This window comes from Onychostruthus taczanowskii, unplaced genomic scaffold (genome assembly GCF_017590055.1).
Source record: "Onychostruthus taczanowskii isolate IOZ18803 unplaced genomic scaffold, ASM1759005v1 scaffold82, whole genome shotgun sequence".
Lineage (NCBI taxonomy): Eukaryota > Metazoa > Chordata > Aves > Passeriformes > Passeridae > Onychostruthus > Onychostruthus taczanowskii.
Window position 1 is genome coordinate 5,195,299 of NW_024506112.1, and position 22,473 is coordinate 5,217,771.

Genomic DNA, 22,473 nt, shown 5'->3' on the forward strand with positions numbered 1-22,473 from the left:
CAGTTCTAAAAATGGAAGCTTTCCATAAGGAAAATCCTTCCTGTGTGATGAAACACACAAGTTCCCAAAACAGGATGTAGAACAGAGAGCACACGTGCATCCTTACTTCAATTGTTATGGCATTAGTTCTTCCTAGATGAATTAATCTTTGGTGGAATGTTTTATTTTTTTAAAGCAAGCATGCTCTGCTCCTAACTCTATGAAGCCTGCAGAGACAACAGTAAATGCAACTCAGGAAACAGTCACCTATCAAAGAACATGGTAAACTCCTAAGCCTCTTACATAAAGATTACTGTCAAATTCAAACAGATTATAGTCAGGGTGGCCAGAAAAGCCCTGAGACAGAAATTAACACCCAATGCACCCAATGGTTCAATTATTCAAAAATCTGGAGAACAAGGTTGAAGACAACTTATCTCTCACTCATTTGGTACACCTCATGAGTGGATAAGAGCAGTTCTGCAGTTTTGAGATTCAGAAACAAACAAACAAGCAAGCAACCTCTCCTCTTCCCTCTGCTCCACCCTACACAGACATAGAAAGGAAACATTCATTTTATAATGGCAGAATTTATTTACATTAGAGAAGGTTTACACAAGTTGAAAAGATGTTTCAACAGGAATCCAACAATCAGTGCTTTTGTCCATCTTCAAAGAAAGGGATGATTTTTAAGATTTGATGTGCACCTTCAGAAGACCTTGATGATCACTTGGGGAAAAAGTACCAGGAATCAACTAAAATAAACAAACAAAAAATACAAGAGTGACATTAGTTCTACACAACTAGTCATACAAAACACTTGAAAAAACAACATTCTGCCCTTTCATCTACCTTCCCTCCCATAACAATACTACTATGTTAGCAGCATTAACTGTGTTAGCTCTATTCCCCGTCCTGTGAAAAGCATGGCCTCAAAATAATATCTGTTTATTTTAACAGTTTGGGTGTACCAATCCTGCAACAAGTTATAACGTTGTTGTGACCATCCCTGGAAAACATCACAGATCAGGCATATGATGTTCAGTTGTCTGTCAGAGGTCTAAGATCTAATCCTTTGGTAAATAAATGCTATTTATTGGCATGCCATATAAAGGCAAATGGAATGCAACTTGCTTTCCCATGACATGGGCTACACAGATGTTGCTTCTCAAACACTTTGGCACTTGGCTCATGACTAAGTTTAACTTAGTATTTCTGTAACTCTCTCCATCTCAAAAAGTACATGTCTTCTCTGTAGTTCCTGCCAGTACAAAAATTGTTTTTTGAAGTAGTTAAAACTGAAAATGTAGGATGCATCCTTTTTTCTTAAAGAAAAACACATGTTCTGTTAACAAGAAAATAGTCATAACAGTGACAGGATAAAATTCTGTCTTTAGAACTTACACTTTAAAAGTAGGTATGGTAATGTCAATTTTAGGAAAAGGAGCTGTTTATTTGATTAGTTAGCTACTGTGGGGAACAGACAAAAACTAAGGCAAAGCAACCTATCTCCTTTAAAAAGGATAAATGTCATGCATTTGCCCTGTATGATCAGTAAGAGAAAAATTTTGTCTTCTTATCTTTTCATGTGGACTACACTTTCATGCAAAAGTAATCTTCTCCCACAAAGTATTCATGAATTTCTGTTCATGTTCTATTTAGCAGGAGACAGGCAATACCATATGAAGGATATAACTATTATAATTTTCATATACACAAAACTGCCTTTTTGCAACAAAACAATTTTCATGTCAATTTTTAAAGCCAGCAATTAAGAGAAATCATATGACAACTCAGAAAAAAGGTACCATCTGGGGGAACAGGATCTCCATTCATAAATGCTGGTGCCTAAAAAAGAGAAAAAAAAAAGATAGGGAAAAAAACCCAAACTAACACATCAGTACTTACTTAAGGTTTCACAGATAGCACCCAAATTCAAAAGTATTTTAATGCTCAAGTCAAGAGATATTAACTAAACCAGAATTTTCTGTTGCCCCCACAGGACAATATTCTGCCTTACAGATTTCTCATCCCCACTGTACAAATTTCTTTGTTGCTCATAAATGACAAAACAAGCACATGAACAATGAGTGATAGATTGACACCTTACCTAATGCAATGGGGATTTTTGATGACTGTATCACCTTTGAGAATAACAGAATTTGTTGTTTACACCTAAAGAGTATAATAACTAGAAAGGGATTTTTACATGTTTCTCTGTCAGGTATGCATGTGAATACCTACACACACATAAAATTTACATTAAATACAAGCAAACCATTTAAAATAAACGTGTGATGATACTCTTTTACAATTCCATTTTGACAGAATAATTCAGATCTGTAGAAAGCGACTATTTCTTTTAAAATTCAGGTCTGACATTTCAAAGCTGGATACACCACTATTCAATCAGACAGGGCGTGCACAGCCTGTCTTGTCCTGTAACTTAAAGGACAAAATTAAAGACAGTTTTAACACATCTGGGATCACCCTGCCTCATGATGAGGATGTACCAATTTTCCACTGCCTTTCCTTAGCACAGCAGCACTCGGGCTGAGCTGCACTGGTGTGACACAGCCTTCCTGCATCAGAGCAGGCACAGGGCTCTAAACACTGAAGAGCAGATTAAAGCCCATGAGGAGGGAAGGAAGAAACAGGATTCTTCTTCCCACATTACCCAGGATAATTACCTGCATGGGTGGGGTTATGTGACTGGTCTGAAAGGAGGTACCCGTATGACAAACATAACCCAGATCCCATCAGCAGATTATCCCCTCTCTTTCCAGAAAAACCCAAGCTTTAACTCTTAAGGCAGGGAGATCCAGAGGTCACCAGTTATAAGCAGGTGCCTGCCACTTCTGCTCAAAAAGCTTGAGATAAAGACTCAGTACTTTCCCACCATGACCAGATCAAAATCTCATCTCACTGAACCAAGACTCTCTTCACTACACGATACTTTCACCTGGAACACCTTTTAAAAAAACAAATAAAATAATTAATAAAAAACAAAACCCAGACTAACAACCTCACCAACCTTTTGTTTCACTGCTGGTCACTACAGAAAATTCTACCTTTACTAAATCCCAAATGGAAATGTCCTCACAAAGTGTGTAGGGAGAAAGGCAGTAAACAAACTTTCTTGCTTAGATCTGAATTATCCAAAACACACCAATAAATATATAGATTCAAATTTGGTTGGAGATTTCCTTAAATAATCAGGAAAAGCCAAATATTTTTCCCTGTAAAACACTGTTCTGTATTTTATCAAAAGAGACATCAACCAGCAAAGCTTTCCAGTTTCACTTTCCAGTATTATAAGAGAATTATGTGCTAAGTCTGAGAAACATTGCTGTACAAACTATATATAGATTGTCTTGGAGATTTTCCAACTTGCAAAGTCCTCAGCAGCTTCTTCACAGAGCAAGTAATTCTTAAGATTAATATTAAACAAAGGCTTGGTGGTTCTGGTCAGTTTTACAGATGGCAACACTTAAACGCCTGAAATAAACAGTGTATCTTCGCACTAACACATTCAGCTACAAAGCTCCATGACTCCTGGGTATATATACTGACACTGGAGCTGAGACACAGATGAAACAACTTTCAGAGGCTAGAGAACACCAGAAATTTTCACTATGTAGTGTTAAAATTCATCTAAATTTGTAGTTGCAGGGGTCTGGTGTAATTTTGGTTGGTTCAAATGTTCAGTATGTGCTCTTATATGCACAGGTTATCTTCCATCTCTTTGGAATTGATTGTCATGGCAATTCATCTACTATGGAATCATTCTTAGTCTGCCCCCAAGATGCCAACCATCTAGAAACTCGTCAGTGGAATGGAAATTCCCCAACCCAGACAAACCATTCTAGTTCCTCATCTGTAAAGTAACAAAAGGTCAAGTAATTCTGAGAACAACTGGACGACCTTGGGAACCACCCAGTCAAAATCTATAGGAAATTCTGATTAGGGCACACTTGGTAAGGATTTGAATGTTTTCTATTTAGTTCTGTTTTAGTTCTCTTCCTCACCATGAAAACTCTTCCACAGCAGTAGTGACTGTTACCTCTGGGCTTTTGGCATCTTTGGGTTTTGTTTTGTTCCAGGGTTTTTCTGAAAACTCAATATATCTGATTTAAGGCAATAATCACTCACTCAAAAATGCTGCAACTGAAATCTGACACTGGAAAAAGAATTGTAGGGAACCAGCTCTCACGGCAGAAATAGCTCAGAAATTTTGCAGTAGCTGAAATAAATTTCTCAATGTACTTGCATACAAGATCTGCTTCAGCTTTCATTATTTTGTTTTTATCCAGGACCTAATAGATGGATATACATTAGAAGAAAACGTGTCTGCTTTTAGTTTAAATTAAAAAAAAAAAAAAAAAGCAACACCAAAAACCCAAACAAAACCCTCTGCAAACACAGGCAGCTTTCATTTGAAATCACCACAGCCATTAAAATTCTACAGCCAACACTCACGTACTTTCACTTCAGTGTGAAAGAGATGAATGTCTGACAACCAAAGCATGCAGTGTAGTGTATTGGACAAAAAGATACCTGCTTAAAATGTGCAAGTCAACCTCCCTGTTTATATTTAGAGTTCAACTGTCCACAATTCCTATCTCAAGGCCATTTTTACTTTTTTAGCTACTGCAAATTGGCAACTGCATGCGGTATGAACAGCATTTATAATAGAGTACTGCACATTTTCCCTGTCTGGAAAGCACCAAGAGGCAGTGCCTGCAAAGATGCAATTAAAATACTTAGACTGAACTGAAACAGAATGATGGAAAGGAATATGTGGAAACAACTTCACAAAAACATCATCACTTAAATGAATGTGGGGCACAAAAAAAGACAGGAAGTCATACTATACAATGAGAAGGGAAGCTTTCAAATAAGAAAGGCATTACAGTTTGATACAAGGTATCTATTTTATGAACTGATTTTACTAATTTCCTCCCCTCCCCAAAAACCACAGGAAAAAAAAAAAGATTTGTTATTGAGAAACAAAGTAAGACAGACTGCTGATTTAATAATTATTTACCCTGCATGCCTCAAAGTACAAAGAGCAGAGAATGCAAAAGGAAATACTCCTTTGCACATTTGTCACAATTCAAATATATTTGGACTTGAAGTTTCAGTTACATTTAAAGACTCATAGTTATTGTAAATTTGGAAATACAGAGAAGGTAAATACTTGCTTATAGCTGTGACTGACATGTCTAAAATCATATTTAAATTCCAAAATTAGTTTTTCTTTCATTTAAAATTTACAGTCCATTAATCAACATTCACAAATGCAAACACAGAGATGCTTTAAAAGAAGTGCTGAAAGCAAGGTATCCGATTAGGAAAAATGTTTGGTTTGACACATCTTTATGACTTAAACCAACATTCCTTTCCAATTGAGAGTCTTATTTGCTTGTAACAACACAGCATCCAGGACAACACATTCTCACTGGAAATGCTGTTGGAATGTTAACTGCACAGACAGTGGACAGCTTGTCCTTTGACACCTGAGCTTGCATAATTGCTGTGACTGTTGAGGTGAAACACTGGGTGCCCTGGCAGCCATGCTCACATGCAAAGTACCTCATGTGGTCATGAGCACAGGCTCAATCACAGCCTATGTTAGAAAAGAAAAAGTAATACTTGGGGGCACATTTCTCCATGTAATTTATGGCAGCCTTGCTTAATTTCTGGCATCGAAACTAGTGTATTTTGAAATGCAAAAAATTCTCCTCCACTAATATTTGCACATGAAAACATCAAACCTGCAGGACATTTTTCTTGCCTGAACAGGAAACCTGCATGTTTTAATTTTATGTTAATTTTCACAATATGACAGGTATTCTTTAAGAAAAATTCAAATAAGCATCCCATCTCTTACAGCATTGCATTTAATTATGCAAGTAGACAAACAAAGGATCTGTTTAGTGATTAGGGACTACAGTCAGCTCGTCAGTGAGTTCTAACACTGGGTGGTAACTCATGGCAACAGGGGAGACAGAGAAGACAGCAGGCTAGATACAAACAGCAGTCCATCTTGCTATTCAGGATCAGAAGAAACACAGAAGGAGAAAAAACGAAAGATCTTCACCAGAACAGTAATGAACCTTCCAGAAAGCACAACTGGACCACTGCAATGAAAGGTTTATATCACAACGCTTACATTTCCCCCACAACCTTTCTGCTCCTCCTTTTACTTAAATTTTTGCTTAAAGAAGGACTATTTCAATTTAGCTGATTTATTTCAGTTTTGGAGTTCTGAATTTTCCAATTCACCATTAAAAGAAAAAAAGGGATGAAAAAAAGTAAATATCCTTACTGACTGCACAACTGATCGGGCATCCTCCTCACTGCAACAAAATGGGCTGCCACTCACCAGAATATTTGTGCTGAAAAATAAAATAAAAAACCTGCTTTATCCATCAGCGGGAAAGAGCCACACACAGTTCAGTACTTATGGAAAAAACCGACCAGTACATGTAGAGCTAGGAAATGTGTATCTGCAAGAGATGAGGAAGCAAAAGCCACAAAGTAAGGCTGTAAGGAACAGGTGTGTGCAAGGGTGGTCTTTGTTTCTCTGAGTTTGAGGAGGTGTCTAGGCTGTGTATTCCGTATGAATGCAAGCAGTGCTCACACAGTGCTTTTGGCTGCTAGCTTGGATACACTGCAGAGGACCACAGTGCAGAAGCTAAATTCCCCCAAGTTGTCAGCAGAAATAAACTGGCACTTCCCGAGGGAGCCGAGGAACACCTAGATAGCTAGCAGAGATGATGTGAGTATACCCCATCTCATGTGTCTTGCAGGATGGCCAGATTTGGACCCAGATCATGGAAACTTCAATTCCCCAAAGCAACAGAATGAACAGTGACAAGAGGCCCAAGATTCTCCCAAAACAATTCTGAACAAACACTCTGGGACCATTTCTCAAAAGCTGAAGTAATGAATGTCACATCTGTGTAATCAATAAATTTCTGGAGCCACTTACCAGTAAATCATCATCATACAAGGAGCAATTAGTCAATCACGCTTTATTATCAATTAATTATCAAACCCATTAATATTCCTGTCATTTCAAATTAAAAAAAAAATCTAAGTAGTTCATGGACAGCTGCAACTTGTTGAATAGCAGCACCACTATAGAACAATAAGAAGAGCAAGACATGTGACTGGATACATACCACTTTATAGCACCTCCATCAACTTTTTTATGAAGCAAAGCTTTCCAGTGTTCATGGGTAGATTTAATAATTTCAACAGCAAAATCCTAGTTTACAACAAGGAAAGTTTTGTGAATTAAAATGTTATTAAACAGAAAAAAGCCACAGAACTAGTTTATTAAAACATACTAGTTCCTATGTTATTTTAAGGCACCTCCTTTGAATCCTCATTAAATATCTGTACACCTTTTTATGTAAAGAAACAAACTTCACTATTTATCAAATATATTGGCAACACTTCAGGACTTTCCCTCAGTCTGCAACCACAAAATACGAATGCTACATGAAAGAAATGAAACCAGCACTAGATGCTACAGAGATTCCTACTGCTGTAGAAAATTGAACCAGACTCTAAATGGGATCAAGTGTGTGAGCTATGACTCCGTCCTTAGAGATGCAGGTCAGAGTTCAGGTTTCCCCTCTAGAGGCGTAATTTGCATTTACTTTATTAATGCCCAGTCATATACTTAAGCACTTGCAAGAACATAACATGTCAGCTGCTTAACAGTTTCTGCTTGTTTGAAAGAAAAATAATATTGGGGGTGGGGCTGGGATGAAAAAGCTTCCAAAAATTAAAGTAAAATAAGCCCTCAGTGTCCAAATGATGACTGCTAGACTTGCAAAAAGCTGCCAACTGAACATTCACATTTGTTAACAAGGAGTGACTTGGAAAAGTGCCATTGGAACACTGTGAACTTCACCAGAGCTGCTGGAGCACAGCCACAGCTGCCTCGCCACATCCTGGGTCTCTAGAAATGCTTGAGAATTATTCAAGTGCTCCAAACCAGCTATCTCAGGGCATTTAGTGCTTTCAGACTGAACTCTAATGGCTGACAGGGATACACTGGTCTACTGTCACTCTGCAGTGCAGGAACACCTCTAAGAGCAGTTCCTGGGAGAATAGGGGACAGATCAGGTTATCAAGCCTTACAACTCCACAACCGTTTGATTTAAAAGGCAGTTTTAGTGCAGAGGGGAGTCAGGGCATTTCTTCAACCAGACAAAGCATGTAAAGTTGCCTGTGCTGGTTAGAAGGCATTATGTAACTTTGACAGCACCCTGCAAGGCTGAACTGGCTGACACATGGACACCATTCATGAGAAACCTGTGATTCTTTGCCAAGAATAATCTACGCAGATCATACAATACACAAGTTGCAAAGTAATTTCACTCAAATCACATCCAATTTCTCTGGAAAAATCCAGGTATTTCCTTCAACAAAGTATATTCTCTAGTCTGATCTCCTTTCAAACACTGGTCATTCTTACTGTAAGTAGTTTAAAAAGCTGTACTTTTTTTCTAAAAAAGAAAAAAAGAAAAAAAGGAAAGTAATTTTTCAGCCTTCAAGCCAAACACTTCAAATATTTTTACAGAGATTTACCAGAAAAAAGTATGCCTTGAGCAAATACAAAATATGAAAAAACCTGTAACCCATTGTCTTAAACTGCATACCCTAAACACAAAAGTCAGGAACTTATACCAACAGGACTATAAAAACACCTGAAAAGACAATCTATTCATTACTCTGACATGGAGAATGAAAATGCTTTGAAAAACACCTACAAACACACAGATGGGTATGTAAATCTCATCAGGATTAGGACTAAAAATTTTTCCAGACTTTAATGACCTATGCATTTTTCCTGAACAAAACGGAAGGCAGAAAACATTATTTAATCCTAGCCTAATAAATTGTACACAGAAGTCCCTCCCATCAAAATTCTTTTCATTAAGCCTCCTCCTTTACAATTCCAAAAACTTGAGGATGTATTACACAGTCCACATAACAGAATGATGCATTTTTAATTTTGCATTATCTTCACCTTGTTTTTAAATTCTCCATTAAAAGCAAAGTGATTTTCTGGTTTACCATCAGGGACTTTATATAATTGGAACCAATCAACTGTAGCCTCAAGATAACCCGGTTTGTGCTTCTTGACATCATCGATATCTGTAGGTTAAAAAGATTAAAAAAAAAAAAAAAGAAAGGACTGATCATTTCACTCACAGGTTTCAGAACATTATTTTTTTTAAATTTTCCTAAAGAATCTGCAGAGATTTGATTTCACTGAATACTTTCAAAGTCATTGCTAAACTTCACTTTATTACATTAGCTGCCCATAGTTGCTACCTTATGATTTCACAACCACACTAAGCAGGTAAACCAGCCATCTCCTGCCCTTCATTAATTAAGTTACAATGAATGAAAGGACCATATTTGTGAAAGGAGAAGAAAAATGCATATTTATCTCAGTAGGCAGCCCTTGCAATACTTAGATTATTCACTGACGCAATTTTTTCCTCCAGCAAGTGCAGGGGTTATGAGCATTTTTTGATAATGGAAGAATAACTATAAAAACAATTTCAACACATGGATCTTTAAACCAGCATCTCTAAACAAAATACAGGCTTGACTTGTCAACATTATACTAAAAGGCACTTCTTTGCTCACATTAGTCCCAAATTCATCCCCTTTAAGACATGACAAAGATGTGCCAGGAGCTCTAAACACTAACTTTACTGATAACCTTGTGGTATCTGTATACTCAGATATCTGAGTATGGTAACTGAGTGGTATCTGCATACAGTGATAAACAAATCAACCTCTACAATCCTGATGGAAAAAGATGTGACAGGACACAGAGGAATGTATTCCATTTGTGGGACACCCTTGTGAAGCAGAGATGAACACAGCCATGGTGTGTACAGGGAGATGAAACATCACAGTAATTCAGCTTGCAGACTATGCTGCCATATCAATGATGCACTTCTTGATCCTCCACCCCTTACCTGCTGTGCATATCAAATTTTAACAGGCTGTCCTTTGAGACTACCACCACTTCTGTCACTTGCAATGGCGTGGTCCCTTCAACCTCTTAACAAATTAACTCCCTGGCAACACGTTTACATGGAAAAGCTTTCAACACTATTCTAATTATTTTGACGTAATAAAGGATTTTGTCCATCCCGGAAGCCAAATACTTTGCAATTGGTGTGATCTTCTATTTCCTTTCCACAGCCACTTCTGATGGAAATGGGAGCTGACTTTTTACTGCTGTAGTCTACCAACTATTTCATAACCTCACTCTGCTCAGGCCACCTTCCATGGTGTTACTCTCCTCTAGTGTTTTGCAAGTCACTCGCTCACGTCTCCTTTCCTTATTCTTTCATGCCCTCTCTCAATACTGCCTGGTTCCTTCATTATCTTCTCCCATAGGTATGCCTCACTTGATGACATCTGGTCGGCAGTGATTTCTGCTAAGACACTCTTCTTTCTATCCTGTCCTATAAAATGAGAGTTGCTTAGTCCATGGAATTCATACCTAGTAATGTGCTTTCCACCTTTAAGTGCCTAAATGCCTATTAAAATTTCACTGTGAACCTGAACAAAGACATTAAAGTATTTCTGAAGAGAACAATAAGAGGAGAGAAAAGGTCTTGTGCTACAGACCATTCAATTCTCAGCAGACCACCACGAGAGATGACATGTAGACTGAAGTGGGAGGCCAGACCTATGTGAGAAGATATTCTGAGTGTTAATAGGCATGTCATAGATGCCACTGCCAAATTCCACTGCATTACCACTACCCAAAGAATAAAGCATAAAACTTTGAAGAACCCCATGTAATTTTTTGCTTTGCACACACTTTACAGGGCTACGTGTTTATGGGCTCAGAGTAAAACACATTTTGAACTTGGCTGCTGGCCATCTGTCTGTAGGAGATCAGGAAATTTCACTGGCAGAATCCCAGAAAAAAGCAAGGGCACACAAGACTGTGCTAGAGGCAGGTCTTCTAGCTGAAATACGTGTTTAAGAGCACAAAAAGCTTTTCAATAGGGTGGGTGGGTGAGACCAACCAAGAAGGAATGATTAAGAAGAGGGTGGGATCTTGGTTGGAGGCTGAATGCTTCACTTGGGCACTAATAAAACTGCAGCTCCAATTCAAATCAGTTTCAGGACTCCAATGCATCATCCTGTTCTCTCCAAGCAAGAGAACATTCCTCTTCCAACTTGAGCCATTGTCATCTCCTCCTCTTGTGGAACTTGAATTTACAGTATCTAACACTTGTTGAAGAGACAGTACCTCCTCAAGTTTGTAAAGCAAATCAGGCTGCTGCAGCAATTTCCTTGGCTCCCAGCACTGGACAAACTCCAGACCTCCATCTCCAGACACTACTTAAGATCAAGCATGCTTTCTCACACTGCTGCTCCTTTTTTCTGGCTCCTGTTCCAAGAAATGTCTCTCCTAACTCTGCTTCTCCACTCCCCCTACTTGGTTATTTGCCTCCTGCTCCCATAAAAACTTTCATCAAAAGTGTTTTACAGTCTACTAACTGCCACTTGGTACTTTTCTCCATGTGTTGTCCCTTATTTATAGGTTTTATTTATACTTATTTGAAGGACTCAAATATTAGGATAGGCTTTGGGACAGACCTTCATTATCTCCTTTTGTTAGAGACTCTATCTTCATGGATAGAATTGTCTCCCTGAATTTCACACTCTCTACTGGAAAATACCTTGCCTAAGTACAATGACTAAACACAATCATACTACAGCATTATATGCATGGATTATACTCTGGTTTTGAGGACTTAAGAAGGAGGACATTGATTGCTTTTACTTCCTGGGCTCCTTGCAAGTTATTCTCCTTTATCCCAATGCTTCACTATTCTTTACTATAAAGGACAGCTACTGAACATCAAATGAAATTTGAACACTTGATTTAAAAAAAAAAGACTCCAGGACATCTGTATTATAAGGGAAGTTGGTGGCAAGCAGAAGAAAAAAGGGCAACAATGCAACAAAACAAACCCCAGAAAAGTATCAATGCTGTTGGTGTGAAGTCAGCACGTAATACAAAACACCAGGAAAACAGCAGCTCTTGCATCACTCACTCAACAGCCACCTCTTCAGTTCATTAAAAGTCACCAGAGAAAATCCTGAAAGACAGTTTGTCCTCCAAATCTAAACAGCCTCTTTGGGATATCAGCGGGAAAGGAGAAAAACCACATTCAGAAAACAAAAAAGTAAGCAAAAGGTAAAAGAAAAGACCACACTAAGCAGTACAATAATTTACTACACTAATATCTACAGAAGGTAGCTTCAAATTATTATGATTTTTAATAAGCAGACAACTTAGATGTCTTTTCTGCAGCAAACACCGTCAAGACAGTCTTTTCTGACACTGACTGCTTACTGTCCCTCAGAGCTATGTCCTCACACTGATGTTAAAAGGGGTAAAAGGGGAAGGTTGGGGAGCAGCAAGTATTTACATGGCCTAAAGCAGTTTCATCTCTGCCAAAAGATGAAGCAGATGCTCTACTTCAAGTCCTGCTTAAAGTAGCAGAGCAGGTCAGGCTCCCACAGGTACATTATCAGCATGTCCCCACGGGGCTCTAAGTGGGAATTTCTCTACACTGCCTGCATACAACCACAGGTCTCATTTTTCTGGGCACCAAAGTTAAGTGCCAAGGGTTAAAAAGAGACAGCAGATCACATTAAAGGCTGCAGTTCAGTGTCCATAAGGAAAACCCCTAGAGGCTGGCACCATGAACTGCTGCTACCTCTCTGTCAAGGGAGTGAGCTAACATGAATGCAGATCCCAATTCTAGCTGGCTTTACAGAAGAGAGCAACAAAAGCATTTGTACAAAACTACCATTTTTAGTACAACAGATGCTGCTTCTTGCAAGCAAATCTAAAACAACATGTTTGCAGCAAGCTTTCTAAACAAGGTCTGTGGGAAGAGAGGACATATGTTTTTAATAACATCTTATAAACATTTACAGGAAGCAGCAGCTACATTCCATATAAAGGCATTTGGTGTATTTTGTGCAGGGGGTAGGAGGGGAGCCTTGGTACAGCAAATTAATTTCTTTAAACTGAGTGCTTACACCAATCCACAACAAAGGTCTTCTGGGCCTCTGCTGCTTCTCTGTGAATAAGCACACTCACATACAAAGGTCTGTAACAATATTTAGTACAAAATATACAATATGCCTTAGTTTTGCCATTTAGGGTTTGATCACTAAACCCTATCTTGAGATGTGTATTGTAAAATCAGCATGGCAACATAGCACAGTTAACTACACCAGTGCCAGCAAAAGGCAGCAAAATAAAGCCAGCAGACATCACCAACTGCTGTTGAATAGATCCTGGCACCTTTCCAGAGACCAATGGCAGCAAAAATGGCTGCTAAGATTCCAGGCCAGTAAATCACCTCCAAAAAGCCATGGACTAATAAATGATTAGTCCAATTTGCTGAAGGAGGGCAAGATGACCTTTTGAAAGCCAGATTTCATACACTGCTTCAAACACAATTTCTGCTTCAACTGCCAGTGATTTTTAAAACTTCTTGTCCAATATGAAGATGCCACATACATTTAGACCAAACCACAGCATAAAATTATCACTCATCCCTTCTGATTCCAAACTAGAAAAGCATTAGATATACAACTGAACTCCAATATATTAAATTCAATTCAGACTATGAGACAAGCAGAGATAAGCAGAGAAGCAACCTTTCTATTCCAAGAATTTACTTCTTCTCCTGGCTGTTTTACCCAAAAAAAAAAAAAAAAAAGCAACAACTAAATAAAGAAAGCAAATCAGCCCATTACACCACTAAGATTTAGTGTTTCAGTCTGCAAGGAGGAGCTTTTAGGTCTTTTCTCAGTTATTAGGTCTAAAGTTGCTCCACTGGTCCACTAACAGCCATCTGCCTAGCAACTGCCTGAGCAGAAACACAACAGCCACAAAGACAGATCTTAATGAAATAGTTGCTTTTAGACTCCAACTAGACATGTGCAGATTTATCTTTCTCACACAGATGTCCGCATACCACTTGTATTTGGTGAGAGATTGTCCCCATGCTCACAAGAATTAAGTGCTATTATTTCAAATAGATTACCTTACAAAGTCAGTCCAAAAATACACTAATACCCCGCTATTCCGCCCGATGACACAGTTCCCACTTAAACAGGTGCTAAGCATTGCCTATCATTCCTGGTTATTGTCACTGTAAACAAGAGTTTCTCACTGCTCTGTGTGAAACAGAGTTCTAGGCAGGGTTTCCAATTTAAACCAGTATTTATCAATAAATGCCTGCACAACACGGTCCAGTGGAGTGCTATGAATAAACAATGAGAAGCACTCAGAAGTTGTGACTTCTCAGTTCTGAGTCCTGTGAACTCTCAGAAAAATCAATTGCACTTATGAGAACGATCGCAATCCCGGAAGGAGAGTATCCCAGGTACCTGGGGTGTGCTTAAAGAGGCAAGGGGAGTCAACACACGGTGTGGGCTCAGGATGGGGTTCGCAAGTAATCACCACTCTGGTGTCTCGAAATTATCTTTTCGAAATGTTCACTGGGGGCTCTGCACATACTGAGCTGAAAGCAAATGTGATGATTCTCAGTGCAGTTGGAAATCTTTAACAAACGATACAGAAGTGACTGGACAGGATTAGAAGGCAACACTTAGCTTCATCTTCCCCAGGAGGCCACCTCCGTAACACAGCAGCACATCAATTACAGAGGGAGAGACTGGTTTTAGCCGTAGCTGCCATCCCTTTATGCTGAAATAATTAACAACTTTGGGAAGGGGGAAAACAAGTATAAAAGGACATATTGTACTGCCTGCTCTGACAGATTTGTTTGTTTTCGGACTGAAGAATGATTGCTGTTAAACACTGCAAGCCAGTCATGTTTTCTGAAAGCAGACAGGGGCTTTTTTTATCCCCCCTTTTCTTTCTTCTGTACATCTTGGGCTGCAACTCCAATCCCAAAGGGAAATCATATTAAATTGGATAAGTAGTTCTACACTTCTCTGAATCTCAGGACAGTTCTCTTCTTGAAGTTTTGCACATATTCCTTGATAAGAAAGGATGCACACAGGAATCAACTACAGACAATGGTTTGCCCATTCCTCCCACTACTTTTTCTTCTTTTTTTAGGACTAAAGCTCTTACTCCTCCCCTCCCAAATAAACTAAAACTGTAATAGAGCTAATATAAATCAGCCATTACCTGGCGAAAAACCACAAAAACCAAATCAACCAAAAAACCAGAGGGAACTTTCAAATACAGACAGTTAACCCCAAATAATAAATAATACTGGAATAAACTACCGCAGTTTTGCCCCTGCTTAGTGGATTCCTTCTGAATTGTCTCATCCACTTTTCTGACCACATTCTCTCAGAAAATGCCAGGGAGAAAATGTAAGTCTTTAAGCAAAACAGTGTCTAGAAATGAAATGCTATTCACTTTTAACTATTGACATTTATATTGCATTTTACTGCACATTACAGGGTGGTTTAAATTGATACTGACATTAACAGCAAACTATTACTTACTCTTTCCTTAAGCTGAACTTCTTAATCTCTAACTGTCAAAGTAGTTAAAGAGTCATAAACACTATGCAGTAATTCATCTGCCCAATGATTTTAATCAGCATCAACCCAAGAGTTTCCTTTTCCTCATCTCTTCTTCTCCCCTTCTTTCCCCACAAGTCAAGTATTCTCCATGTGAAAGTAACCTGCAAGAAAACTGAGAATGAAGGGCTAGTCCAGTGATATACTTTACATTCAGAAACCATGAAAAAACCTCAATGGCTGAGAAACACACTTCTTTCAAAAGCTACCGGATTGCTCTATTCCTACAGAAAGGCCACTTTGCACCATGGTGCTCCCTTACCAACAAAGGGCAGGCTCTCATTGTACACACCTGATGGCATATATGGTTTTTGGTTTCCTAACAATCAATTTTAGACAAACCTCCTCACTTAAGTCTCATGATTCCCAGTAATATTCCATTTGAGGAAGCAAATCTCCATTTATCCAGAGAAAAACTGCACTCTACCTGTGCTATGAAAACTAACTTCCTCTAATTTTAACACATCAGAATTACACCTCATGTGCTATTCACATGGACACACTTCAGTATTTGAGCTTCATTTGGATACCAGAAGTCTGATCACAGGGAGGACAAGTTTGAGCAGGATATTTCCCTGTGCACAGCTCATCATCATCATCAAGGCTGATTAGGGTAAGCTGCATTAGCAGTTTATTTTGCCAATTTTCAAGCTAAAAGGTGAAACCTAATGGTTCATACTAAGCAACAAACTCTGGAAGCAATACATTGGAAATGCCTTTTCAGAATGCAACACAATGCCTGTAAATATAAAAGGAACAAACACTTTCAAAAAGGAAAACAGTAGAAAACTACATAACAGAGCAGGTAAATATGCACTGTTACACAGTACATGAACCTGTAATTATTGGAGGTCACTTTCTAAGGCAGCTGTGTTTCAGAAGCCAAAAAAACTTTCTGCATGCCATGTCCTCTTGCAAACCATTTTAGAAGTTTAGTGTGAAAGCATATATCCCCTACCTGAAGAAAGCACCTGACCTAAACAACAATAAAAAAAGCCTTGCCTTTCCACTCTCTGCCTCTTCTTATCCTGGGAGGCCTAAAATGAGGTACCATTCTGCTGTGCAAGTTTCTGACATAACTGCATTAGGAAAGACAAAAATACTTGCCATGGATTTTGTGAGCTTCTGGGTCATCAGCACTGATGGCAATTATCTTCCAGTCTGTCTCTCCTTCATCAACAAGAGCTAAAACACCCAAGACCTTCACCTGAACAATCTCACCAGAAGAACGAATCTGAAACAGAAAGTAATGCCACAAAGATTTGGCAAACAACATGTAAAATTTCTCTTCTACCTTAAAAAAAAATAGTTTTACATTTTTGACCAGCAGGCTGTAACAAAATTTCAAGATAGATCTGCAGATCCAGTACACATCTCTTTAGTATTTCTAGCCTTTCTCCCACCATTACTATTCTCCAATCCTCAATTCCCCAGTCAGCATTTATTTAAGTAGACAAGTAGCTAGATTTTTTTTTCCTTCCTTTTTACCCTAGTTGTTCCACACCTTCTTGGTCTTCCCCCCAAACTGCCAGTCAGAAGTGTCTCATACTCATTTTTTAACCTCTTCCTGACCCTTGACTCTCTACTTTCTGAACTCAGGGTCCCAATTTCTGTCTTGCTATTCCTTCCTCTGGACTCCAATATACACATATAAACACAAAGCACTCCCCCAGAAATACCAACACAACCATTTCTGCATTTTCTTTGGAACCTTCTCTCTGCCAGCTAATATTTCCTCTTTAACTCTTTCTGGATCACTTCAAATTGATCTTTATGTTTCTTACCCCAAGTAAGCCACTTTCACTGAAGTCACCAATTAAATTTCCCCTTGCCTAAATATCCTAAGAGATCCCTCTTTCAAACTCGTCCATTTCATAACCTCATTTTCCATACACAGCATTGCTCCATTCTTTGCTGCCTCTAGATATGTAGAATTTTCTTTCAGTGAGCTAAACCTTTCCTTTATACCTACTAATGGTGTTTGCTGCACCTCTTTTTCAGCCATCCATTCCATGACTCATAACTCTGCAACACTGCATTAGGTTCCTGTCTTCTCTAGAATAGAGAATCTCCTTCTGTTAGCACCCATGAGTAGAATCAAACTCACCTCCTTTGTGGGTCTGACTTTATAATTCTAATATGCTTGATGCTGTCATATCTCCTCATCTTTGAGCAACCTATTCCTAACTCAAATACTGCTAACAGGGAAAAAAGAAATAAATCTTTTCCTTCCCCAAAAATATTAACCCTCACCTCCTTCACCCAAAACTTACTGCCCAGCTACACAACTTCAGAATGTTGTTCTTTTATTTTCCCTTTTAACGAGTACAGAGACTTCACCAAATCCTACTTTCCCCCTCCTTTTTAAAAATCCACCATTTTCTTACCAATTCTCTCCTTAGATCCTCTGTTGATACTTTTGTCAGTCCCTAACATTATTAACACATCTTTTCTTGTTTTCCGTCTGACCTTCTCTTTCAGAAGGTCCTACCAAATTATTAAGTTCACCTTGATAAATTAAATTAATCCTGATAAATACAAACCTTTGAACCTATTTCACACACGTCAATAGGATCATTATCTCCACAACATCCTGTCACGTTATCTGTATGGTTTGGGTCTTCCCAGGTCTGTCAGGGAAAAGAGAACTGCCAGTTAGCTGCTGAACTGCAATTACAACTCCTCTTACCACTAAATTACAAGGATTAGCAAAAGCAACAATAAAAACATCAGCTTTATGGGAACAGGCTTGCTCAATGGGAGGAGAAAAAGTAAAGAGCCAGTGGACTGACACTGAGGAACTCATACTCAGGACAAGTGACATGAGGATTACTGACACCAGATACTTTTTCCAGTGTCAATGACTCAACAGATACATTTTACCCAACTAAGAGTTGGGTAAGTACATCTAAGAGCTTAAGACCAAAGAGGCAAGCTTAAACCCCTGCTCTGAGCACTGCAAAAGCAAGGAATCCTAGCTGAGTTATACTAACTTAATTACTACACAAGTACTTGTTTTTACTTTTATAAGTAATGAGTAATTCATCCTACAGTTGAGAAGCTTTTCTGTTAAGAATTGTGAGCCCAATTAGGTGTTGTTGAAAATATTACAGAAAACTTTCTTTTCTTTTCTAGCTTCTACTATCTGTGACCGTAACTCCACCTCAAACTTGCTCTTGAGAACTTGACTGATACTGGAAGGCAAAACGGTGAAAAGAATATGTTTAGGTAGCAGAATCATTACCAAAAAACTGCTGAAGTGAAATCAAGAAAGAATTTAAACTTAATATTTACTTTTCCAGTACTCTTCACAGAATCAACTACGTTGGTTGGAAAAGATCTTGGAGATCATCAAGTCCAACCTATGACCTAACACCACCTCATCAACTAAACCATGGCACTGAGTGCCACATCCGTCTTTTTTAAACACCTCCAGGGACAATGACTCCACCACCTCCCTGGGCAGCCCATTCCAATGCCCAGTTAGTCTTTCTGAAATATTTTTTTTCTTATGTCTAGACTAAACTTCTCCTGAGACAGCTTAAGACTGTGTCCCCTTGTCCTTCCCACGTGCTTTTTATTTAGGGCTGCATTATGCCAGTACTTCTCTTCTGCCCAGTCACATCTGTTCACCTCTAGGTTAGAAGGAAGGAATAGTATTGTTCTCTGGACAGCACAGCAACTTCTGCTATGATAGTAAATAGTCTAATATAGTAAAAAATTAAAAATGACAATTATGTTCAGCCCTCCCCAGCTCACCAGGTAACAAGGAATGCCAAACATTTATCCTGAGGAAAGTATTCTAAGTCCAAAATAATGCACTTTGTGCAGGAAAATATTCGCATTTTCAAATAATTCTGGCTTTGCACTAAGGAACACGCAAATTTCAAAACATTAAATGGATTTGCTGGTTTCCAATTACACCTGCTTTGTCTACTGACACTGCTGACTGGACAAGATCTTCACTGCTGTATTCAAGAACCTGCCTAGTATCTCCTCTCCAGGGATCAAACATGTAAGCGGATTTTTGGGACTCAGCTTCCATTGCTTATACTGTTGAGTTTAAAGAAAATAAATTACTCTTTTCAAGCTCCATCATGTTCTTCAGTACTAATTTAAGGCTAATGTGTTATTTACAGAAATGAAAAAGTTTAAATCTTTTCATTATGCTCAAAATTTCAGCCATTAGATGGGCTTTTTCAAGGTTCAAAGTTTTCAATGTGTCATGATCAGTAAAGTCTCACAGCTCAGAGAAATGTTAAGGAAGGCAGTTGAAGTTTAATCTAAAAAAGAACAGCCCTCGTGCTCCTCTTCATTAAAGATATTAAGAAATCCTGGTTAAAATTTAAGCTGCAGTACATGAAAATCTTAAATGAGTTTTTAAATAAATGCCTTGTTTAAGCAGAAAAGGTCTACTTGACAAAATATTCTTGAATGGCAGACCATGACAATTCCATCACTACAGTACAGAGGCACAGACTAAAGACTGGAGGTTTCTTGATCATTTAACTCCTTCCTGAAAAATAGAGCTCATATTTATTCCCACACCCAAATTCCAATCAAAATTTATGGACACAATAAAGTTCAACATAAAAAAATCCTAACTTACAAATGTATCAAAAAGAATCACCCCTCTTGCAGCTGATTTTCATTCAGGCAGTATCCATGATTTACAAGGCAATTTACACAGAAGACAGAAAACTTTCACCATTATAACAAAAATGTTACCTGTGGGAGGGCACCATAATTCCATATATAACCCTTGTGAGGAAAGATATTTGCCACATATCGAAGCTTGCCTTTCTTTGTATCATGTTTAATGGGATTCAACGGCTCCTCAGTGGCAATCTAAGCAGATCGTGAAAAAGGGTGGGGGAGCAGGGAGAGGGAGAGAGAGAAGGAAAATGTTAAAATGGAAAGCAATTAATTCCATACCCAACCAGTGAGAAAGATCCATCTGGCAGCGCATGCTTGTGGTTTGAGGACTATTAAAACAACTACAGCCTCACTCTGAATCTCAAGGGCCATATTCAAAAAGCAGCTTATTAAGGCATTAAATAATGCTGTAAAGTATGCAAGAAAAAAATGAATGTAGAAGAGAAAGCAATAAATTTCTAAGAAGGCTGTCATGGTCAAACATAAAAACTGAAAGGAACTTAAGTCAGAAGCTCTTGCACTTTATAGTACAAGTTCAACAGACATGCAAATGGTAGCACAACATCTTCCAACAACAGGGGCTTTGATAGCCACAGAGAAAATGTTTCATGTTCTTGCCCTCTGCTCCTAGCTCTCCAATTGCAAACACCCCTTCTTTCTACCTCCTCTCAGCATACAAATGCTTTTCCCCAAGCACAAGTTCCTCATAGTCACCAAATGCCAACTTAATGCAGATTTGGAACAAGTCAAGCTACTATTTGAAGAGGGCATTCTTATTCCTAAAGAAGCACTGACAGAAGAGCTGAAGTACAGCTGAACAGTAACATCCTCCCCCAAAGGCCATACACAAACCACACACGTATAGCCACTGCCTGAGTTACCCACCACAGTAATCTGCAGCATAACCACCCTTTGACACTCCACACCACAGTCCAACCCATGTCAGCTTGGCTCCTGCTTACAAACACTCATCTGAGTGGCTAAACATTTGTAACAGGCTCAAGTGATTACATTCAAGTGGTGCATAACTCCCCTGCTTAAGCACACAGCCCTCAGTCCATATTCATTTTATATCCCTGGCCTTACCTGAAGCACTGTCACCAAAGCCATCCCAAAAGAATTCCATCTTTCAGAACCACACCAACCTGTCAATAGTATGTACTCATTCCAAAAGTAAACCCTCCCCAAGAGCCAAGATGAAGCTTCAAACATTTATGGCTTCACACTGGATTCTGCCTGCTTCTGGTCATAACCTAACAGCAAAGAGCTCAAACAGGCCACCTGGGACACTGATGGAAATGGAGCTCAGTAGTGCTTTTTGTTCGTGGAAACTGGGACAAAGAGGAGTAACAGAGGGCAGCAAGGGAAGAAGAACAGAAATATAACAAGCTGAGGAGCAGAAGATCTGTTGCAGGAAATGTAACAGTGGGTAAATATTCATACTAATGCAAGGCTTAATGTCCTGAAGTTTCCATTGCATGTGAGGAGAGATGAACAGACAAGACCTGGTAATAGCAGGCATTAGCAGCTTACCATGGTCTGGACTGAAGGACTGCCCAGACACAATGGCAAGGCAAGACAACTACCTTAATTGATGCAGCAAATTTTCAGGATATTAAAAGTTAAATATTAGGAAACTACAGCTGATCTCCTCCATCAAACCCGAAAAGCCCAAAATCAATGATTTCTAAACCTAACAGGACAAACTTTTCTGCCCTTGACAGGGGGTAGAAAGAAGCATAGGGAGAGCAACCTGAGCTTTAGGCAGAGTTCAAATAGCATTGTCAAAGGGATCCTCTGCAAAAGAGAACTCAGCTGCCATGATAAATCATGAGCTTAAAATAAAGGGTAAATATCTGAGGTAACCCTGCTTGAAGAGTAACAGCTGTGACGGCAAACAGTTTTATCATCAGGGAAAGGAGAAAAAATTCTCAAATAGCAGGCCAAGAAGCTTCTTTGGTATTATTTTCAATAATTAAAAGAGTTAACAGCTCAACCACAAACTTCCTTAAAAGCATCTGGGAAGCATGCCTAAAATTAATACAAATGTTGAGGAGGACAGGACATATCCTGGTGAGATTTGCTGTTTCACAAACACTACAGATGCTTTTACTACTTGTAAAATATCTCCCTGCAGGAGTTCATACTTTCAATCAGTGAAGTCCCTAAATATTTTTTTCT

The 22,473-nt window shown here is 38.7% G+C and overlaps 1 protein-coding gene across 3 annotated transcripts in view; it reads right to left on the bottom strand.

The window, feature by feature from the left end:
• Window positions 1–553: 553 nt before the first annotated feature.
• PPA2 (inorganic pyrophosphatase 2) overlaps window positions 554–22,473 on the bottom strand; it is a 34,375-nt gene continuing 12,455 nt past the window's right edge. For 2 of the 3 annotated variants that reach the window (XM_041424505.1, XM_041424504.1), the window contains 8 exons: window positions 20,365–20,484; window positions 18,180–18,266; window positions 16,744–16,870; window positions 9,032–9,159; window positions 7,170–7,255; window positions 6,311–6,380; window positions 1,788–1,827; window positions 554–734 (listed from right to left, as the gene is read on the bottom strand). In XM_041424505.1, coding sequence (XP_041280439.1) covers window positions 706–734; window positions 1,788–1,827; window positions 6,311–6,380; window positions 7,170–7,255; window positions 9,032–9,159; window positions 16,744–16,870; window positions 18,180–18,266; window positions 20,365–20,484 — 687 coding nt within the window. In that variant the 3' untranslated portion in view covers window positions 554–705. The remainder of the gene's footprint in view (window positions 735–1,787; window positions 1,828–6,310; window positions 6,381–7,169; window positions 7,256–9,031; window positions 9,160–16,743; window positions 16,871–18,179; window positions 18,267–20,364; window positions 20,485–22,473) is intronic. The other variant, XM_041424506.1, reaches the window with a different exon arrangement.